This window comes from Neopelma chrysocephalum, unplaced genomic scaffold (genome assembly GCF_003984885.1).
Source record: "Neopelma chrysocephalum unplaced genomic scaffold, ASM398488v2 Primary Assembly neopelma1_286, whole genome shotgun sequence".
Lineage (NCBI taxonomy): Eukaryota > Metazoa > Chordata > Aves > Passeriformes > Pipridae > Neopelma > Neopelma chrysocephalum.
This window is the reverse complement of record NW_020897948.1, coordinates 200109-222615: the sequence shown is the minus strand read 5'-3', so window position 1 is coordinate 222615 and position 22507 is coordinate 200109. Positions and strand designations below refer to the sequence as shown.

Here is a 22507-nt window from a genome sequence, read left to right as displayed (position 1 = left end):
AAGCCCTGGGAAACTTCTGCCTAAGGGAGCTTCACACCAGGCTGCCAGCAAACCCCTGTGCATGGCTACGAGGAGAGCTCCTAGAACTTGATCCCCCATTTATCTACCATGCTTTGTAATTTCTGGATTTATCTTCCATGCCAAGATCCCACCTCCTTTCCCCACCTCCCTTCTTTGGGATGAGCCCTGTAGAGAGCTGGGGCAGTACTAAGCCCTTCTTGGCCAAACATGGCTCCATAACAAGCAGGATTTCTGAAGACTAATGCCCTCAAAGGAGGCCTGCAGCATACTCAAAGCTGGCCCCAAGACAAAGATGTCCATTGTTCCCATCATCAGAGGTCATCCAACTGAGAATGTGCCACTGCAGAGACTAAGTGTCTTGTTAACAGGTCCTCCTTGAGGAGGAGGAGGAACAGTTTGGCCATCACACATGGAGAGTGAAGTACAACTCACAGCCACGGTGTGACAGTGGCTGAAGGCAGGGGGGATGTGTAGGGTCCAGGGCAGAGAACAGGCAGGGTGATGGGGATGGGCATCTGGAATGATCTGCCCTACAGAGATGAGGAGTTCGGAGCCTGCTTCATGTGTTGCTAACAGAGCAGGACAAGGGGCCCATGAAAAGGAGCAGAAGGAGCCTTATGGAGAATGGAGCCACGTTCACAATCCCGGGTGCTCTAAAGGGAGGCCCCAGCAGCAGAACAAGGCAAACCAGTTCAGGAATGGGGAGTGGGTACCATCCCAGAGGCACTGCAGCTGCTGACATTGCTGATCCTCTGCAAGTCCAGGCTCCTGGCTGGCTGAAGAGCAGCCTGGGCTGTGTTCAAGCACTCAAACATCACTACAGATTTTTTTTAAGAGGATCACGCTTGCCCCTTCACCTTCTGCACAACAGGCAAAGCCACCTCTTAGAAAAACTTCGCTCAGTGCAGACACTGAGCATCAAAGTGCAACCTCCAGGTGGCTTGAGGCGCTGCCATTTGCATATCAAAGCCAGGACAAGCTGTAAAACTCATCTGTATCCTGAAGCTGCAGAGCCCCCAAGAAGGTCTCTAGCACCAGCTCCTTATGGTGACCCTCCACCACCAGCTGACTCAGTCAATCCAGGCTTTATTCACTGCCTTCTCTCAGCCAAGTCCAGAAAAGCTGTAATTTACATCTTAGGACAAAAAAAGTATCCAAAACAACCCTCTCCCCCATATATACATATATATATATATGAACTTCTTTTAATACACATGCCTCCTTCTAACAAAAATTACAGAGGAACTAAAATAAATATAATGTCAGCCTGTTCCTAAAACTCTCCTGCTTCTGAAAATAAGTGCTATGCAAACAAACCAGCCTCTGCTTTGCAGGAGACAGACCAGACTGTGAAAATACAGAACAAATGGCTGTGATTGCTCAAAGCCTGAGCACATATGCTTAGTTCCAGGAAGAGCAGAACAGAGGCAGGCCTCTGAAAGCAGAGCCCAGCCTGGCAACACATTGCAGAGAGGAGAGAGAACAGCACCATGGCTTGGGTGGGTTAGGGGTACGAGAGAACCTGGAAAAGGTCCTATCACACAAAGCATCTCATTGCTTTGGTGTTTTTAATTAAAAAAAAAAAAACAAAACCAAACTGAAATACAAACACCAGCAGAGCCCCAAGCCTTCTGCTAGGTGATATTTTCAAAGACAGAGATGTCAGATGAGAAACTTGGAGGTCTTTTGGTTGCTTGGACTCTGTTGGCTCTCGCCTCTTTCCTGGCCATTCCCAAACTCTCCCCCAGCCCAGGTGCCAGCACTGCTGGCTCCCATGCTGCTGCTGTCAGCCCCTCGATTCACCCTGGCCTCAGAGCAGAACAGGCAGCAAAGGGACAGCTCATTCCATGGCAGCAGGTTGGGGCAGCACCAAAATTAACAGCAGATTCCTTCGAAATCCTGTCTTGGAGAGAAAGAAGTAAGAAACAAGGACTTCTAGGACACAGATGAGATTTCCTGGTGTCTCTATAAGAGGAGAGAGGGGGAACAGAGGAGAAAATCTCTCTAAGGGAGGACAGACACCATGAAAAGTCATGCTACAATGATAATCAACTTAAAATAAAGCCCAGAACAACTCCAAAGGCATAAGGCCCTAGAGCCCAAGACCAGCACCTGAACCTTGGGTGGGATGGATGCACAGGCATCTCAGACCCCATATCTCAGCAGGGAGAAGGGAGGGCAGCACAGAAACTCCCACCACACCAACCTTCACGTTTCTCCATCATCCACTCTGTGCTGAGTGCTGCCCACCAGGGTTGGACTGACCTGGTCCTGAAATCACTCCCAGCCCAGCCCCGGAGTCACACAGAGAGGACCTCCTGGGGAGGGGAAGATAGAGGGACTTGAAGCGCTGCTTGCCCCCATCCCATCCCATCCCATCCCATCCCATCCCTCACTCCCCCCACCATAGGACTGGGGGTTCTGCAACAGAGGGAAGAGCAAGGGGCAGGAAACACCCCTGTTTTCACAGCTTTGGGACAGAGCATAAAGCACTCCTCTGAGCAGGAGGAGTCCTGGTACTGGAGACACAGTCACAGGCACCCGGGGACTACTCAAACCAACGCTAAAGGAAACTGCACCTGAGGGCAGAAGGAACAGTAAAATCTACTCCCATTAAAAAAATCTCAGCCATGCAGATGGGTCTCAGCTCTGACTGCACCTGACAGCCAGGGAAGTGCAGGCTCCTACAGCAGCTCCTCTGTCAGAGGCACACAGGGCTGGCTGCTGCGTCTGGGGAAAGGACCTGCTGCTGCTCCCGTGGAGGCCACGGGCCTCTCGCTTCTCTCTGTCCCCAAACTGTGGCTGAGGGTGAGCACCTCGGACTCTGTTATGAAGACAGATCAGCTGTGGCCACTGCAGCCTGGCCAGAAGGCAAAAGACATGTCAAAAAGCATTCAGTGTCAAAAAGGTTACAGGTGCTTCCCGCTGTTCTTTGCCAGGGTCCCCAGGCTGGCCCAGGACACAGCTCTGGCAGGGGCCTCTCCAGCCTCTCTGTCCCAGCAGCCCAGGGGTCTTACAGGACTGGGAGCACAATCACTTGCAGAGCTGGAGCCCCAGACCACAGCAGAGAAGTGATCCAGCTTCCCTGGGCTGCGGGGCCTGCCTGGATAACCCGGCCCATGAGCTGCTGCCACGGCACACCCTGGGTCATTCCTGCCACCATGGCTGCAGTTTTCATTTTGCACATGAGAGCACAAGCCCAAACCCCCAATCCTTAAACAGCCTCCCCAAAGCTTTGCTTTGCCCGAGACGCAGTGGCACCTCCTAAGCTCAGTGGAGGCTTCAGCTGAGTCGTTTTTCCTTTTAAGGGCTGAGCGTTTGAGAATGAGTTGCAAAAGAAAAAAAAAACTGGCAGTTTTCGTCCCCTTTCTCTCCTTCAAAAACGATCTGCACAGATCCACAGCCCCATCCAAATCCCAGCTGCTGGAGGGGAGGCAGCTGTGGGGGAGGCTCGGTGCCAGCCGGACGGGACAGGGGGTGCTCTGGGGGGAGCTGAGCCTGGCACAGCTCGGGGCTGGCCCTCCCGCCTGCACAGCCTTGGGCTGCATCAATCCCACCACACGTGGTGGAGCCTGTCGCCGGGACTGGGACCGATACCAGCACCACCACACTTTGACAGTGACTGCATCCCACCTCAGCATGCTCATAACCAGAGTTTGCCCCCAACAGACAGGATTTCCATAGGAAAATCTCAATTTTAGCAATAACCTAGAGAGGAAATACTTCAGAGTCGCTTACGTGAAGGCATCATAGGACAACCTGCCAGTAGAGCAACAACTGACAACCACGGTTGGGATGCATCCTGCCTCCCTTCCATCCCTGGTGCTGCCCCAGGGCAGCAGCCTGATGCCTTCCCATCACCTCCAAGGCAATGGCCCTGGTTTCAGGGAGGATTGGCAGAGACACTCCGTAAGCACAGCTCGATGGGCATCACCACAGTCATCCCCCTCCACAGGGTCCCACCCAAGGGGGCAGCAGGACTCATGCCAGGTCATCGCCAGACCCTTCCAGGAGTGCACATCTCTGCAGGGAGGTACCCAAAGTCATAGATCTGCTTTCTCTTCATGACTTCTTGGGACACACCAAGCTAAGACAAATGATTCCAGTTGGAACCGACCTGGGCTTCATCCACCTCAAAGTGTGTGCAGGCACCGAGGATCTGCCCACAATGGCAATGAAAGCACCTAAGAGCCTTCCAGCACGAATGCCCTGGGCAGTTCCTGTTTTTATCAGGGGGATGGATACAAACAAGAGGAAGGGATGGAAATGGAACCCTGCATGAGTCTCGATAAGCCCCAGCACCCACTAGCACTACCTGCTGATTGAAACCCCAGTCAGTGACCAGAGAGCTGAACACGGCTCCACAGAGCTCTAAGACCCCCACACCTCTTGCCAGCTGTTGAACAGAAGTAAACCCACCTAGGCAGGGTGACATTTCCCAACACTGACAAGGCTGCATGAGGGGCCAAGAGCATCATGCTGATATAGCTGCAGGAACGAGGTGGGGAAGATACACCCGCCCAAAGCATAAAGGGCAAAAGCCCAGAGCCCTGGAGAAGCAGCATACAGCAAGTGCTGTCCCTGTGCCAAAGCAAGTAATGTCACACAGATGATATCCCTGCTATTTCAAGGACACAGCAGCACCCGCTGCCCTCTCTGTCATTCTAGGAATTACTGACAAAGGTCTTATCTAGCTTGCTGCCCAGCTGCTTCACGACTGAGCTTTACTCTCCCTGGCCTGCTATATCACCGCTGATGTTTTCAGGGATTCCTCCCAGCATTGCCACGAAACCCTTGCAGTCGGGGGCCCTGCAGCTGCTGCCTCAGACGGCTGATGCCGAGGAGAGCAGCCTGAGAACAGCAGGCTCCACAATCAGAAGCTGTTCTAGAAAAGCTGCAGCACCACATAAAACCAGCAACTGCTCCAGCACCCTGGCAGCAGCCCACATCACTCACACTGTGCAAGGAACATGACTGCAGCGAGTGATGTTCATCATTTCTGTGCACGGATCCTCCTGGGCACAGTGACGTGGTGCCAGGCATTGCACAGCCACAGACACACTGCAGTGCAGAGGAGTTTCCCATACAGTAGGGGAAAAGAATAACCATTTTTGTCCCATCTTCACTGAAGGGAAGAGACAGCCTATAGCAGCCAGGTCCCAGAGGCTCATTGACACCAGGCACAGGGATGTTTGTCTGCTGCACAAGGGAACACTGAGCAACCAGGAGAAAACATTTACAGAGGCTTCCAAACAGTGTCAAGGAGTGAAGGCTGGGAAGACAGGAACAGAAAAGGAACTTCCAAAACCAGCAAAGGGAAACCCATCAGCCAGGACCTCGGGACAGAACAGCCACCACAGCGAGAGCACGCAGGGATGGGGACTTGAAGGACCTCTCAAGACACCCACCTCTGGTCTAAACTAATTCCACCAGACAATAAAAAAAACCATCACAGCTTTAGCTTTTCCAAAGGTGGCACAGGAGCCAGCAGTGGCAGGGAACAGGAGCAGACTGAGGCTGTAATTACAGGGTGGAGCACATGACAGCCAGGCCACACACAACCGCCTGTGTCACCCCAGGTGCCAGCTGTGGGTGCCCTACAAACAGCCAGAGCACAGAGCCTAGTGCTTTCAAGCACCACTCTGCAAAGCTACATATCTGAAGCAGCTACATTCCTAAATGTCTGACATTAACAAAATAATGGCCCTCTGTCTCTCTTCATTTAAAGGGCTGCCAGTCATTTATGAGCTAAAACACAGAGTCCCTTGAAAACTTGTGCACAACACAGCCATGGACAGCAAGGGACCAGGTTATTTCTCGTCTAGCAGAGTCCACAAAACACTGTGGACTGAAAGCACAAAACAAATATAACAGTGTTTCATCACAACTTTTTTAGGCTGATTCGTTCTTCAGCAAATCAGCCCGGCTGCAGCTGTCTCTGCCGGCTCTGCTGGAAAAACTAAGAACAAATGCAGTGAAGCTCTTGAAAGTATTAGCTGTCCAAGCTTGTTAAGTGTGACTCAAGTTAACCACTACAATGCCAGGATAGCAGAGGAATTTGGCAGCAAGTCAAAAGCAACAGGAATAACAGAGTCGACAAACAAACAACTCTCCCTTGTGCTGCAAGCTGTGATCAGGAAGCTCATCCTGACAGGACTCTGCAGAGGAGCTGCCTCAGTGTCTTCATTTTCTCCAGCCCAAAGCACACCAATTTCCTCTGGCAAAGAAACACAGGCAGTAAGTAAATAGCCGAAAACCTCAGCCACAGAGTTCATAAACCCTTTATAAAACAATAAGCAAGAAAAATTAATTTCTCATGGAAAAGAGATTCTTACATTTGTTTTGCCTACGGGAATCGCTGAACAACAAGCACAACTGTCGGGATTCTGCAAAGCCAAGGCACTGGACCCACAGCATCGGTCCCTCCCACAGCCCAGAGCCTCCCCAGGGCAGCTCATGGGCCTCTGCTCCCTGCACAGCTCCAGCCCTGGAAAGTTCACCTACCCAGGAGTGAATTTGCAGTTTGGGATGAAAAACACAGCCCATGTTTGATTTTTTCCATTGTTTTTTATTCTGATGTAATAAACCATGAAAAAACCTTCCTCCTAAAGGAAAGGCGTGTTTAAGTGTTGCCCCAAACTGACATTCTTTTTCCTGACTGTCTCCAAAATATCACGGTATGAGCAGGAGTCACATCCCGTGAGCTGTATTTCAACCCCTGCTTTGTCTGCTACACGTTTGTTTCTGCAAGATTAGCAGTGACTATAGTAACACCTTCGAACTCCAAGTAAACAAAAGTACTAGTTATGTACAGTTCCAGTGCTTTGTCATTAACAAGATCTGGCTTGATTTAATGAGAAACAAAGACTGAGGCGCTTAACCTCGTCTTAAAATGCACTCACAGCCTTTTTAAAACTGAACATCTCTGCATTCTTGCATTGAGCAAAGTTAAAGCCAAAAATGGTCTCCCATGGTTAATCCCAGCTTTATTTATATGACAGGGGAGAGCCTTTGCAGTCTAAATAAAGCTGGGATTAACCAGGGGAGACCATCACAGTCTCCAACACACTCACGCGCAGAAGCGGAGGGGCAAGTACCGACCTCTTCCTTCTGGTGACCAGTGACAGGACTCGAGGAAACAAACGAAGCTGAGTTGGGGGAGGTTCAGGTTGGAAATCAGGAAGAAGTTTTTCCCCCACAGGGTGGCTGAGCACTGGAACAGGCTCCCCAGGGAAGCGGCCATGGCACCAAACTTGTCTGAGGTCAAGAAGCGTTTGGACAACGCTCTCAGGCACATGGTGTGATCAAGGGGGTGTCTGCACAGTTACACTCGATGATCCTGATGGGTCCCTTCCAACTCAGCATATTCTGTGATTCTATGATTCTCAAGAATCACCAAGAAGCCAGTTAGTGGTGAATAACTGCCTCAGTCACCAAAGGCTCTTAAAAAGGGGTCTCAGTTGTTTCTTGGGGATGTTCAGGAGAAAAACCAGCTGGGCTGCAGGAGCTGGTACTGTCCCACACTGCATGTGCTGCCTCCCGAGGCAGACACGGCCCTTGGAGCACCTCCAGAGGTATCACTGCCAACAGACCCTCCTGAGAAATGGGGAGAGCAGCAATGAAAGAAGGATGCAGTCACTCCTTGGGGGTATCACAATTACTTCTTGCCTTGGACCAACTTTTTTCAGGGCATATGCTCATTTCTTCAGCCTCTCCAAGGAGTTTGGTAGCATAAAGAATTCCATGTTCTCAGTAAATCTTTTTCCCTCAGTTAATGACAGTAGGCTATCAATTCAGCAGTGAATTGGAAGTGTGATGTCAAAGACAGTGACATCAGCAGCTGCAAGTTTTGAGAGTACCAAGAAGACTTTCAAATTGGTGAGGAAAGGAAGGGAGGGAGGGTTTTATAGTTAATAGCTATACTTCTACAGAAGAAAAGCGAACTCCCTGAAGGAGAGAAGACTGGCCTGGCAAAACAACTCCTTCCTCTGGAGGGATGAAAGTGGACAACTGCAGCTGTGAATTGTGTAGGACCAGAAACAGAGCTGGAGACAGATTCCTCACCCTGATCCTCACCCAGTGAGTGCACTCCTTCACAAATGTTCAGGCTCAAGTGGAACCACCAGCCTGAGTAAAAGCCCAGGTCTCACCTCTTCTACATCTCCTTAATGGGTACCAAAAGACCTGGCAATGGTATTTTTGACAGTTCCAACTCAAAGGAGATTCTAACACAGCTGGGAAAAGGTGGATGTGCACTCGGGGATTTCAAACACGGCTGAATTCAACTGCTGCCAAGAACAGTTGAACTGCCATTTTAAATACACGGGGTTTATCTTGCCTAAATAACTAGGAGATAACTAAAGAAATCAGGCACACCAGAGCCTGGCCCAGTTAATGTTCAGTTTGCACCAGGTTCTCCCCTTGACCAAGTCAGCCTGGAATCAACACTTAAGCTTCTGTGTGTAGCTGGAACACTGAATATGTGTCATCCGTTTGTCCTGGTTTAAGGGAAGGGGGGAGTAAAAAAAAGAAAAGGGATAAAAAAAAATTCAGACTGGGTTTTCTTATAAATAGCACATGAGAGACAGCTCAGCTCAGGAGGTGGCTGCAGAGCTGGCAGCACTAGACAGGATCTCCTGAACAAAAAAATCCAGGAAATCCGCAGTGTCACTTCTCCCCACAATTGATTTTAAATGAGCTTATCCTTGCACTTGGTACACAAGGAAGAAGAAACTTCCTGGCTACGATGGGGGGAAACACAGTTATTAATAGAATCACAATGAGCAAGTATCAGAAGTTATGTTGCAGCCCTGGAAGATCTTGGCTGGATCATGAAAATATCTGTTGCCATGGCAGTAATTGCTATACATGGTAACAGTGAACACTGGGGTGAGAACAATTCACTTTTTGATTTGGTGCCCATAACAAGTTGCTTTTGTTTTCTTTCACCAAAACCCCAAGCATTTATTAGCTTGCATTCAGTCCAAAACTGAGCTTTTCACTTTCAGCAGTGGCAAGGAAGACAGCAAGAAAAGGGCAGATTCAGGAAGGCAGCAAAGCAGGCAGCTCTCCCTGTCCTTCAGCAATGGCAGGGCTGATGGATTGGGGCAGAGATCTGGCCCACATTCAACTTCACTTTTTATCTGATGTTCACCTAGACAGTCTTTGTCTGCCTCCAATACACAGTATTTGCCACAGATAAAAAAAAATAAGAGCAAAAATCTGCACAGGCACTTAAAGTAAGGACTCTTCCAAGATGGGAAGACCTGACATTCAATATCCCATGTGGCAGCAGACCACAATGGTGTCGTGACTTTCTCATTCTGTCCTTTGCTCCCCTCTTGGCTGTTCCCAGCCTCCTCTTCCCTTCCTGCAGCGCTGCCGAGCACCAGCTGATACTTTCCAGAAACACCTGCTACCCTCAATTCATTCCTGAATTTCAGTGCTCAGAATTTCTTCCCTCGTTTGCTCAGAGTACATCACTGCACTCATGGACACCGCACACTCTTCCCCAGCCATTGCTTTCATCCCCATTTCTAGGTCAGGTACAAACACTGCAACCAGCAGAGATCCCAGCCTGGCTCCCCCAGGACTTCCCTCCACTGTGAAGTCTGACAGCCTACTCCTTATCTTTCATTAACTATTTATTCACCCACGCATCCCAGGATGCACTTTTCCTTGATACCCCATGCTGAAACCTTTCAGAGAGGTTCACTAGACCACTCCACTTGATCACCCCTGCCATGTGCTTGCAAACATCTTCCAAACACCACTGGAGTCATGTGGCTCAGTTTTGGTCTACAAAAGCCATACTGGCTCTTCTCCAGCATTTCACACCTATATACATTCCTACTTAATGTTGGTTTCTGGAAACTTTCAAAAATGTAAGACACATATCTTTGGTGAAACCAACTTTCCCTCCATTCTGTCTACAGGGGAGACATGAGGAGAGGTTTGCTAGGCAGAGCATGTGAACCCAGTCATGCCCTTTCTCCATATTCTCCCTTACTCCTCCACACATGTATTACAGATGCTGAAGGCACACCACTGGTTGTTCTTCCTAATATCTGTTTCAGACTGGCTGCCCATAAGTTTACCCAAACACTTTTTCAACCTGCTGATGCCTTTTGCATTCAAAATCCCCAAGAACAACAAATTGAGAAGTTCATCACACATTGTGTAAAACAAACGGCCTTCCCCCTACCTGCTTTAAACCAATCTCCTTTAGGTTTCATCAATGCCATTCTAGGGCCACAAGAAGAAAAAAATTCAACTTAATCATAAAAAGGGGAAGCATTGTACCCATCTTTAAAAAGAGTGGAAAGGAGGACCCTGGGAACTGCCCTGTCAGCCTCACCTTTGTGCCTCAACATCATGAACGGAGCCTCCCAGAAGCTCTGCTGAGGCACATGGAGGACAGGGAGGTGATGTGGGACAGCCAGCACAGCTTCACCAAGGGTGAATCCTGCCTGACCAACCCAGTGGCCTTCTATGAGGGGGTAACTCCAGCAGTGGGCAAGGGAAGGGTCACTGTCACTAACAACAGATGTCATTTATCTGGACTTCTGTAAAGCCTTGGACACAGACCCCCACAACATCCTTCTCTCTCCAAATTGCAGAGTGATGGATTTGATGAGACTGTTGGATAAGAAAGTGGTTGCACGGTCACATCCAGAGGGTTGTGGTCAGCGGCTCAGAGTCCCCGTGGGTGTCCCTCAGGGGTCTGTATTGGGACCAGTGTTGTTTAGTATCTTCATTAATGACACAGATGAAGGGATCAAGTGCACCCTCAGCAAATTTGCAGATGACACCAAGCTGAGGGTGCAGGTCACACACCTGAAGGACAGGGCCACCCAGAGGGACCTGGACAAGCTCAACAAGTTGCCCATAGCAATGTCATGAGGTTTAACAAAGTGCTGGGGCTGCACCTGGGTGAGCCCTGGTATCAATCCAGGCTGGGGATGAACCGACTGAGAGCAGCCCTGGGGAGGACTTGGGGGTGGTGGTGGGTGAGAGGCTGGACATGCCCTGGCCATGGGCACTGGGCTCACCCCCAGCAGTGTGGGCAGCAGGGAGAGAGGGGGATTCTGCACCTCTACTCTGCTCTGGTGAGACCTCCCCCTGCAGTGCTGCTTCCACCACAGGAAGGACATGGAGCTGTTGGAGTGACTCCAAAGGAGGCCACCAAGATGATCAGAGGGATGGAGCAGCTCTGCTGTGAGGAAAGGCTGAGAGAGTTGGGTTTGTTCAGCCTGGAGAAGAGAAGGCTTTGGGGTGACGTAATTGTGGCCTTCCTGTACCTGAAGGAGATTTACAAGAAAGATGGAGAGGGACGTGTTACAAGAGATGTAGTGACAGGACAAGGAGGAATGGATTCAAACTGAAAGAGCAGGTTTAGATAGATTTTAGGAGGAAGTTCTTTGCCTGTGAGGGTGGTGAGGCCCTGGCACAAGTTGCCCAGAGAAGCTGTGGCTGCCCCTGTCTTGGAAGTGTCCAAGGCCAAGCTGGATAGAGCTCTGAGCAACCTGGTCTAGTGGAAGGTGTCCCTGCCCATGGCAAGGGTTTGGAACAAGATGATCTTTAAGGTCCCTTTCAACCTAAACCATTCTAAGATTCTATCACCTTCATGACTTTGCATACCTTGATCATCTGCTATGTCAGACTTTTGCAAACCAAGGAGTCACAACTTTTATGCTCTCTCCTCATAAGGCAGCTGCTCTGTCCCTTAGTAATTTTAATTGTCTTCACTGCAGTCTCTCCAACCCCACTGTCCTTCTCATGATGCAGAAATCAGAACTGCACTCAGCCTCCAAGACACAAACAAGGTGTTAGAGAGGGTCAAAATGCTTTGACCCTCTGCTTTGTTATTAACTCCCAAAATTGACTGGCTTCTTTGACCAACACCAGAGATAGAACTGATGATTTCAGAGAACCATCAATGATGACTCTGAGCTCCTTGCTGAGCTGTAACCACTAGTTCCAGGTTGAGCATCAAACAGGCCCAGTACAGATCATTTTTCCCCTGTGGCTTGACCACATTTTCCTACACTGAAGCTTATCTGTCACATATTGGTCCACTTGCTTGGTTCTGTGAGGTCCTTCTGGATTTCCTCACCTTTGGTGAGGTATCCAGCCACATGCAGGAGCTGAGGATCCTCTGCAAACCTGGGAATTTCACTGCACCCCTCGATGCCTGAGGGCACCCACAGGATGCAAACCAGTCCCAGCACCAGTCTCTTGGGCTCACCGCTGATTCTTATCCTGGAAGCCCTACCCTTTGCAGTCTATGCTTTCACCAGCTCTCAGGCCAGAACAAGACTTTGTCTCTTAAAGCCTTTGGCAGAGAACCTTTGTTTGAAAACAAAGATACATGAAGCCTACTGGCCCTGCTCACCAACCTCCAGCAGGTCTGTGAGGCAGGGCTTGCCTTTACATTACTGCTAACTCTGCTCCAAGCAGCTGTGCCTGGCGATGCCTTTAGTGACCTTGTTCTTCATTGCAGAGGCCTGGACAGAGGGGTCAGACCCAACAGTCCATGGAGCCCCAAATCCTCTCCACAGCCCTTCCCCAGCAATGCACCCGGACAGACACTGAGTCACCTCTTGTCACTTCCCCGATTTCCTCAAGATTCCCCACTTTTAAAAATGCCACTGCATTTGGCACCACCACTTTCTGTGATACCAAGGGCACTTTAACAGTAGGATACCACCAAAGTATCTCAGCAATTTCAGATTTAAGATCCTATGGCACTCTTGACTAAGCGCTATCTGTTCCTTTCAGTTTCTTATCAATTCCTCTGTTTGCTCTAAAGCTATTTCTACTGAGGCTCAATGCAAGAACTTCTCAGACAGCTCTTCTGTAGCAAGACTGTAGTTTACAAAGCTCCTCCACAGGAGTCAAGTTGGCCAAAACATGGTTTAGATTTTTTTGCGATGGCTTTATCTTCTGTGCCTTTCACACCTTGATCTCTTCTGCTGCCAGTTTCCAAAAGACTTCTGATGCATTTGAAAGTTAATCACAGCTGGCAAATTCACTCTTCAAAAGTCTTACTCTGGTCTGCCTTATTTTGATTTTAATCTATTGAAATATATGGGGTTTTTGGTCTTCTTGTTTGGATACAGCTTCCCCTTTTTGGTCAACCTCTCTCTCATTCTACCATCCTTCCTTTCCCTGCATATTTCCTTTTGATTTTTGTCTTCATTTAAAAGGAGGGGGAAAAAAGTCTGATCTGTTCTTGGTGGAGGTATGCATTCCTTCTGAGTTGCTACTGTCATGACCAAATAACTTCCATGCCAACTCTGTTCCTATCAGCTGCTCTTTAGCAGAGAGACAGATCTCAAGGCTCTAACATGACAACAGACAGCCCTATTTTAGCAGACTCAGGAGTAAACACCAGCTCTGTGGCAGGGCAGACAAGTCTCCTTAACCTTATTTTTACACTCCCAGTCATAAAGAACCCATCATAACCCCACGCTCAGAGTTACCATGACTGTTCCTGGGCACATATGTACTGAGTTTCACAGGTAACTGCATATTCCGAGTTTCCAGATGCCCAAACCAAGACGTGTTTCCAGCTGGAAACATGTTACACAACCAAAGCACCTCCTGAGGCACCCACCAGATGAAAGGCAGAGGGGTCAAGGTTCCACCTTCCCAGGGGGAATACAGGACCACATCAAAGGGCAGGCAAGATTCCAAGAGAGCAGCACCCTGTAGCAACATCTCCCTTCCAGGGGACTGCCACAGCTTGGACCTTCTCCCTTGTTTATTTTTGGCACTGCTGAGTGCACAGAGCTGCAGCCAAGGTCAAGACCAGCAGGACCTTGGCAGGAGCTGTGCAAGGGACAAGAGGCTGGGCCCCGTGGCCACCAAACTGCCAAAAAGGTTTAATCAGCAACAGGTTTGAACCTAAAAAATGAAAAAATTCATGGATCAATTCTTGCCTGAAGCACAGTAAAAATGAGGATTGCATCTCCCAGCTGTTCATTCCCCTTCTCATCTTCTGTCACAGCTTAGCAGGTGTGAAGTTGAAAGATGAAGCCCGATACTCTCCCACACCTCGAGCAGCACAGACAGCTCTGCTGGGACAAGGAGGGGCTGGCTGAACACCCCCCAGGAGCACCCAGTTCTCAGTTAGCCACACTGACATTGCTCTCTGCCCACAAACTGCCTGCCCTGACGACAGGCTGTGCTTCCCAGAGGACCCGTGGAGCAGTCCGAGCTCCAGCATGGACACATCTCGCTGTTCAAGCTGTTTATGCTCACAGACAGCATTTGCCTTGCCCAGGGCAAAAAGCCACACCATTAGGAGGCTTTACAGCTACAGGACTACGGGCAAAGCAGTACAAGTTCCTACTGCAGGAAACAGACCCCAAATGACAATTTCAGGGGAATACTCTCAATTCATGTAAAGTCCCTCAAATCTCTGCAGTTCACGAAACCTCTGGGTTTAACCCAGGTCCAGCTGGGACACGAAGGGCAAGAAAGCAGCACCGCTGGCAGCTCCATGACAAATTTGTTTGTTCTCTGACCACCCCCACACATTTGCTTGAAGAAATGGCTACTGCTGTGAATAGCAGTGGCTTGAGCAGGACAATAAGAATGAACTGCGTGCCCTCCTCTGCCTGAGCCAAGGGCCTGCCCGTGCCATTCCTGGGGGCCCAGCTCCGCTTTGGGCAGGCGCCACATGCGCTGCCAGGACCAGGGTAATGGAGCCCTCACAGCAGCTGCAGTGGCTATTTTATTTCACACCCAGAGTACAAGATGTACGTTGTATCAGGAGACACTCTCGAATAGGAAACTGTGCTCTTCCCCAAAGAGCCTCTGCTGCAGCCCAAAATCAACATGTTCCAAGCTCAGCTCACCTCCAGCCAGGCAGGGACAAGCACGTCAACCACTGGAAGATGCTCATTTTCACATTTTGAGCTGAAGTCTGGGTTGTTTCACTGAGCCATTTGGTGATCACCACGCTGTTCACCCTTTTACACCTGCAGTCTGTGCTTCCTGCTCCAGAGACAGCGGGGTGGACAAAGCAGCCCAAGGTGAAGCAAGCACCCCACAGCGAGCACACCTCGCACCAAGCACTGGGTTACCAAAAGGCTTTCCCCTCACAAACAGCTCTCACAGCTCAGCAGCAGCTTTCCTTATCCAAACAGAGACAAAAGTGAGTGATGTCATCCTTCCATGGCCAAATGAGGTTGAAGCACACAAGTGCTCAGCCGTTCAGAGGCAGCACTGGGTGGCTGATGCGGTGCTGCCATCGCACCCCAGGAGGCTGCTGCCTCGCTGGGGGAGAGTCATGGGGAGTCAGAGAGGCTGAAATCACTGACACGGCCCTCTCTGCCTGACTCATGCAGCCCTCCCTGTTTCAAGAACAAGATCAACCCAAAGAAGCATCCCTACTAAAGGAAGCTCTGCCCACAGCACCTCTCTGCCAGCCCCTCTCTTGCAGCGTGGTTTGGAATTCAAGGCCAAAGTCCCCCCTGCAGCACAGCACCCAAAGCTGGCCTGATGGAGAATGGGAGAGGGAATGGGATGATAAGATCACGCCACACTAAAATCAGAGTGTAGGATTCAATGATGTGTTGCTGCTGGAAGGAGGGGATCCCGTCCGTGGTCCTGTCCCACTCTTTCCCGTCCCCAGCACTCGTCACACAAGGACAGTGGAGCTCCCCAAATCCCGCACTGAGCTAATTCAGCTAAGTAAGAGCAGATGGTTTTCTCTTGCTTGAGTGAACTCGACCATTCTGGTCATGGGACCAAGGGCCAGAAGAAAAAAAGAATGGCAGTGCACCTCCAGATCATCACTGCCTTTCTTATCTTTTGTGCTTGTTGCCATCCCAAAACAGACTTCTGCTCTGGAAGAGTCTTCAGTCTCTAGAACCTCAAACCTCTGTTTTAGACTAATTTCACATTATAGCTATAGTGAATTTAGACTGGATTGTCAGACCACCACCTACTCACCAGGCATTTCCTAAGCAGCTTCTAAACCCACTGTACAGAAAGGAGCATGGCAATTGCTTTTCACCCTCATTTTCAGTGATTTTAAAACTAATTTAATGAAAATTAAAGTAGCTTATTTCAGGGGCAAGCTCTCTAAGGAGTTTCCAAACCAAAACTGCAACTCTTCTACCATTTGTGCACTTACTCAGGACTGCAGACAAGAGCCCAAGGGCAGCACCAACCCAACTGCCACAACCCTACTTTCTTCATTTTACTGTGCTGATTAAATACAACTCAGCCATATCCCAGCCAGACTATTCATGGTATTACAAGGGTATAAACTGCTACGAAAATGTATCTCCAAATTACAACATGCTTAGCATCTGTCCTCAGGCCTACATTAAACACTCCTCATGCCAGTTGCACTCCAGGCTCTGCACCTCAGTCACAGCCCTTTCATCCCTCTTTGTTTCACTTGATGTTGACTGGTTATGATCAAGAATTCAGAAAACACTTGGAACTTCTCCTCTCATCTTATCTTAAGTGCTTGGAAGGTCTAATAAAAAACCTCCCAAACCTAACTACTGGAGCTGGGGAGCAAAGAAAAGCTAAAGGGTGTGGCTGATACACAGCTGGATACTTGTAGCTATCAAAGGACTATCAAAGAACTACAATGGACACAAGGAGGAAACAGGTGCCGGACCAGAAGAGGACCAAATATGGCATTTGCAGTTTCACAACAAAGTGGACCTTGGGTTACTGTTTAAGCACTTACAAGGAAGACTCAGCACCTTTCTTTCCAGGCAAGACTACACAGCACAGCTCACCCACTGCATCCCCTGGGACTGTATGTAATTATTCAGCTGTAAAATCTCTCATGATAACTTTATCTGACTTGACTTTGTTACTGAAAATATTTTACACCAATTCATCCTTCTAACCCGAGCACTGGCTACTCCTACACTTGAAAACTCATGCACAATACAGTGCACTGCTTCACAGTCAAAAACCCAAGACAGCTGAACTCCATGTGGTCAAAGGGGATTTGCTGAGCTCAGTCTCAGTTCATCAGGCAGTATTGTGCAGGGCTTTTCTTGGTATCACTGTTGATGAAGACAGTAAGCCTCTTTGTTTATTTTTTCCCCAGAAGCACGAGCAAAAGCAAACAGAAAAACCAGACCTACAGAACAAATAGGTTATCCCTGCTACAGAGCACCTGGCCCTGGGCCACCAGTTCGTGATATCCACGATAACACAAAATCCCACAACATTAGGTCTTTTCTGCCTCTGTAACAGGTTTCCAGCCAAAAAGCAGCAACCTTGTTTGCCCAGGTAGGAATCAGCCCCATCTGTCAGAGCCAAGTGCCTTATGGCAGCATCCCAAAGTCACACACACACACCAATGAGCCCAGCACAGGTCTGGGGGGGACCCTTCCTGCTTGGCTTGTTTGCCTTTCATAGAAACCCTGTTTTTTTGGGTTTTTTTTGGTACAAACCCTGCATCTAAGAAAAAGGTTGTTTTAGAGGGGCCCAGGACTGCTCTGCTCCAAGCTGAGACAGGAACACACAGCAAGACTGGGGAGCACCATCTTCATCCCATGTCAGAGCAGTCGCCACTGAGGAAGGCAAAGTGCAGCAAGAGCTTGGATCAGGGAGCTGGGCACAAGCACAGTACAAGAGGGGTAAGAAAATACACCCTCTGTGTAGAACCAGCCTTCTATTTGCCTCTGGTGGTTGATGAAGGTGCCAAGGAATCATTTTATTCAAACCTCTCTATTTCAGAAGTTCCCTGGCACTCTGCAGCAAAAAGCCTTCAGTGGAATTTCATACAAGACCTTAAGTCCAGAGAGACAAAAGAGCCTGAAAAACATTATCTCAGCATCTCCAGTTCTTTTGCCTTCCAGTGTGTTTTTTTCAGGGGGAATTTTTCTAAAGCTGATATTATCCAGCCCAAGTCCCTTCTTTTTGCCTGAAGCACGTAGTGGTGGGAGGCCATGTCTCCTTGAGCTGCTACATAAACCATACCAACACTCCCCTAGGGAACACGGAGTCTTTTCCCTCTCCCATGCTTCACTGCAAGCAAACAATCTGGATCTTCAGCACTCTCATTTTAAGCTTTCCAAATCTCTTTTGGCTGTGTGCATTCCATAACCAAAAAAAATGGCAGCTGACAACACACAAAGAAAAACGCTTGGGAGAGTAGCTGGAAGATGGTCGACACCAGCTACACTGGAATTCACTGGGCAACACTCAACTAGAAATATAAAGCACTTAATCCTTACAGCACTAACCTCAAACCCTCAGAAGAGTAATTAGGATGAGAGAATATATCCCAAATAATGGTATTTCCATTCTCCCATGAGACAAAGACCTAGTGCAAAAAAATTTTCTCTTGACCTACAGTGTGTTGTTCCAGATGCACGAGCCAGATGGACTCATGGCTGCTGCTTTAGTTAATACTTTCCTGCTACTCCAAGAACCGACTGCTTTAAGAAACTATCCAAAGCAGAAGACTACTCTTCCTCATGAAAAGTATAAAACCCATCAAACAGCTTGCTGCAGTAGATACTCATGATTGGGCTATTAAAAAGCACAAGAAATTGCTTGCTCATTAAAGCTGTCTTTCCTACAAGGGAAAGGCCTTCCTGTGCACCTTGGCAAAGGCAGGAACTAACACCAAATGTGTAAGTAATGACAGCAGAACTCAGAAACCCTCTACGAATCCAGCTATCACCACATCTCAGTGCCTGCCCTGAGACGTGGAATTTATTTTTATTACAAATAAGAGGCACTTCATGAACTATTTGAATCTGCCCAGAGGACTTTTCAAAGAAACACGAGCATATACATGTCACAACAAGGCACAAATAATTGCGCTCCACCTGGGAAGGACTGAGGGAGCCTAAATGGAGCACTTCAAATTCTGACGTATTTATTTGCTGAAAGCTTGCAAGCATCTCCTCCTAATTGCATCATCCACCAAGAAAGCCTTTTGGGTAGTACAACAGGAATGGAAACACTGGGAAAGGAGACCACAGGGAAGGAGGAAACACTCCTTCTTTCCTTTGAACTTCTGATTAGTTTCCATTAGAAGACTCTGGTGTGTCTGAAGGCGTTTCCCATGGACCAGGCTTTATCTGCATAGAGTCAAACACTGGTACTGAAGGCACAACAGACTCCTGGCTTCACCCCTAAACCACTTCATCCCAAGGGAACTGCCCTGGCAAGCTCACCAACAGCTCCAGCAGCATGTTCAGAGGAGCAGGGATGACAGGAGTGCTTGGCAGATACCAGGCTTGCTGACAACCTCTCCCACCTGCACTTATCTCCACTGATTTTAGACAGCTAACAGAGACGTTTGCTACACCAGCTCATTTACTGCCAAGTGAACTACCACAACACTCCTCCAGGAAAAGACAAGAGCAGGACAACCTGCTGGGGGACAGGGGCTTGTCCTGTGGTCACAGGTAGCTACAGAGAGGATGCTTATTCATGGACTTATTTAAGCCAGTTAAGAAGAGGGTAAACCAGAACAGGGCACATAGACCCATTTCAGAGGATGTGGAAGGCTCTGCACTGCACAACAGCAGGAGGTTTGGATGCCCTGCCAAAACCAGTAGACCCTTTGCTGCAAAGCCACAGCTGAGCTCAGACACAAAGAGCCCATCAGCAGCTCCAGGGCAGGCTGATGAAGTGTCAAAGCTTTCACTCATTCTTAACTTAAAGCTTCTAAAAAACATGGAAACTAGCGTTCATGCAAAGGCAAATCAAAGCCTGAATTAATTTGAATTAACTAAACACAACAAACTTATACTCAAAAAACACAAGATTCAATAACAAAATTAAGAGTCTTAATTGTAATCACAATAAAGCACACAAACCCTTTACATTTTGTATTAATCAAATTAAAATGGCCAGCCAGATCAGCAGGTTTCCTGCTGAACAAGCACACTCAGTACCATTCCCAGTCCTCCCACCCAGTTAACAGGACTTCAGCAACCCCAGTATTTCTGTGCAGGCTGGAAGATCTCCCTCCACGCACATCCCAAGGCTGTTTAACTCAAACAGCCCAAACCATGCTGCTAAAACAGCAGGGCCAAACTGAAAAGCTTTCTTCTCTATAGGTAAATGGCAACCAAGTAGTATTCTTACTAAAGCATTTACCTGTCAGGAAATATAGATACGACATGTTCTTTTATGACTTCAAAGAAAGGGTTCATGAAGATGAATATTTATTAAATGGCACTGCCAAGGGAAAACAACAACCCCCCCTCATGGGACAAAAGTCAGAATCCTACTGCAGTTCATGCTTTGTTATCTTTAATTACAGAAGTTATTCCATTAAAGCTTATTCTATGCATCTAACAGTCTTTCCCACAGTACCTCAGCAATGCTAATAACTCTTCCTCTGTGGCTCTAAAAGAAACCCTGCTCCCTGGTTTACAAAACTTTACCCAGTTGCAAGCAGGCAGTTGCCCCAATCCTGTAAAGTCAGCCCCAAAAGAACAGTAAGATGGATTAAAAAAAAGCCTCAAAGCTCAGACACCAATACAATGAACTCTACAATACTCTTACCCCTCAGGCAGCTCACTACAGGAATCTGGGGCTCTCCTTTCATCTTTGCACCACAGCACATTACGTTTTTCTAGAGATCAAGTAAATCAGTTGAATGGGAGGCATTTGCCTTTTGTGTCCCCAGAGCAGGGCAGCCTCAGTGAGCCCCATTCCGCACGTCTCACTGGCATGTCACACGTGCACATCTCTCACAAGGATTTCCACTGCAGATCCAGTGAGGGTCAGGCTGAGAGCAGCCTCCTGCATCACAAGGATGACCACAAAATTCTCTGTTACAAAATGTACCAGACCAGTGTACTGAGATCTCACTGTAGCTTATGTGAACCCAGCAAAGGCCAAGACATCTGTTTCAGCTAAGCAAACCTGTTGTGAATACAGAAGGCATGTGAACTATCTGACCAAAAACCTGGCTTCAAAACCTGCATTCCTATAATCCACTGTGATCTCAGCAACACTCCAAATAGCCTCCATCCAACTGATAGGAAAGAGCTGTCTCATCAACCCAGCAAAAACCGAGCTCAAAAAGCACCAGAGACAGCCAGCTGGGATATGCTGGGATAACGTGCTGAAATCCAATGTGAGAAGCCCTGCACTGGCTAGTGCAGCAACAGCCTCCAACCTATGTGGTTTGTCAGGTTTTTCAGTTCACCCTGAAATGAGCAATCTACCACCTCGATCCCCACCTTGACAGCACCCCTGGCTGTCACAAGCAGGGAGGCAGAAGCAGACACTGAGTTGCAGCTGCTGGCAGAGCAAGAGCATGCTGCTGTGCTCATCATTTTGCTCTGGATGAATTCTGGTATTCTTCAGCCACCCTCAAGGGGATTTGCTATCCCTTCCCAAGATGCTCCTTACAGACTAACTCAAACCATGTTCTGCTGGAGAAGACGCAGGAGAGAAGGGGAAGAAAATAAACCAACTTTAAATGCAAGAGAAATAAAAAATTATTCCAAACACCTTGCACTGTCACCGAGGCACTGGGCAAAACGCCAGCACAGCCCTCCCTCCTCTCCCCCAGACAACGAGAATGTGAGAAGCCAGCTGAAATCTGGTGCCCCTGGGGAGAGCCGCGCTGCAGGAATGTTAAATCGGCCGAGCTTTTAATCTAGGACGAAAAAAATGCTGGCAAAACAGCACAACAGCAACTGGCACTGGTGATGGGAAGGACGGTGCCTCTGCCAGGCTCTGCACCTTCCTCCCGGCAGAGCCAGACTTAATTCAACCACTTCTGGCCGACGAGCCGAGGCGCAGAGAGACCAGTAGGAATTCTCCTTGAATGGGGTTATTCAGAGGAGCCATAAAATCCGCCTGCGTTTGTCGGAAGCCGGATGCAGCCTGGGAAACTGGCCTGGCTACCTGGCCCTCCATTTTCACTGCCAACAGGTGATCCTGGCTCCCCACCCGCTGCCAGGTGACGAGAGAACCCTCTCCTGGTCACAGTTCTCCAGCAAACCAAGTGCAACAGCCACTCCTGCGCCCGACAGTGTTCTCACTGTCGTTCTGTAAAAGTGCTTCTTTTCAAGCAAGGGGACAACCCCCGTGTGCGCCAGGAGCCCGGGCCGGGCACGGAACCCGGGTGTGCTCCCGACGAGCCGCCCGTGCCCGGCGGTGCGGGGGCACCGGCGGGGCTCTGACCCACCGGGGGCCGGGCAGGACGGGGGCTCTGGCCCGGGGCCGGGACGGCTCAGTTCAGCCGAGCTCAGGGCGGACCCCCGTGCTCGGAGCCCGCAAACAGCCCGGTCCCGCCGGGAGCTGGGACGGTGCGGGAGGGAGTTTCCCCCGCGGACAGCCCGGGACGGCGGGAGGCGGCCCAGGACCACCGCCCGCACGAGTTTGGCGGCTCGGCCCGGCTCAGCCCGGCCCGGCCCGGCTCAGCTCAGCTCGGCTCGGCTCAGCCCGGCTCACCTCGGCTCGGCTCAGCCCGGCCCGGCTCGGCACAGCACGGCCCGGCTCGGCACAGCACGGCCCG

General features: G+C 49.3%; 1 protein-coding gene across 1 annotated transcript in view; it reads right to left on the bottom strand.

Moving 5' to 3' along the window:
* Positions 1-2192, bottom strand: part of ARHGAP39 (Rho GTPase activating protein 39) — a 35099-nt gene extending 32907 nt beyond the window's left edge. Inside the window, exon 1 of the mRNA XM_027704703.1 lies at positions 2134-2192. Coding sequence (XP_027560504.1) covers positions 2134-2177 — 44 coding nt within the window. The 5' untranslated portion in view covers positions 2178-2192. The remainder of the gene's footprint in view (positions 1-2133) is intronic.
* Positions 2193-22507: the final 20315 nt, after the last annotated feature.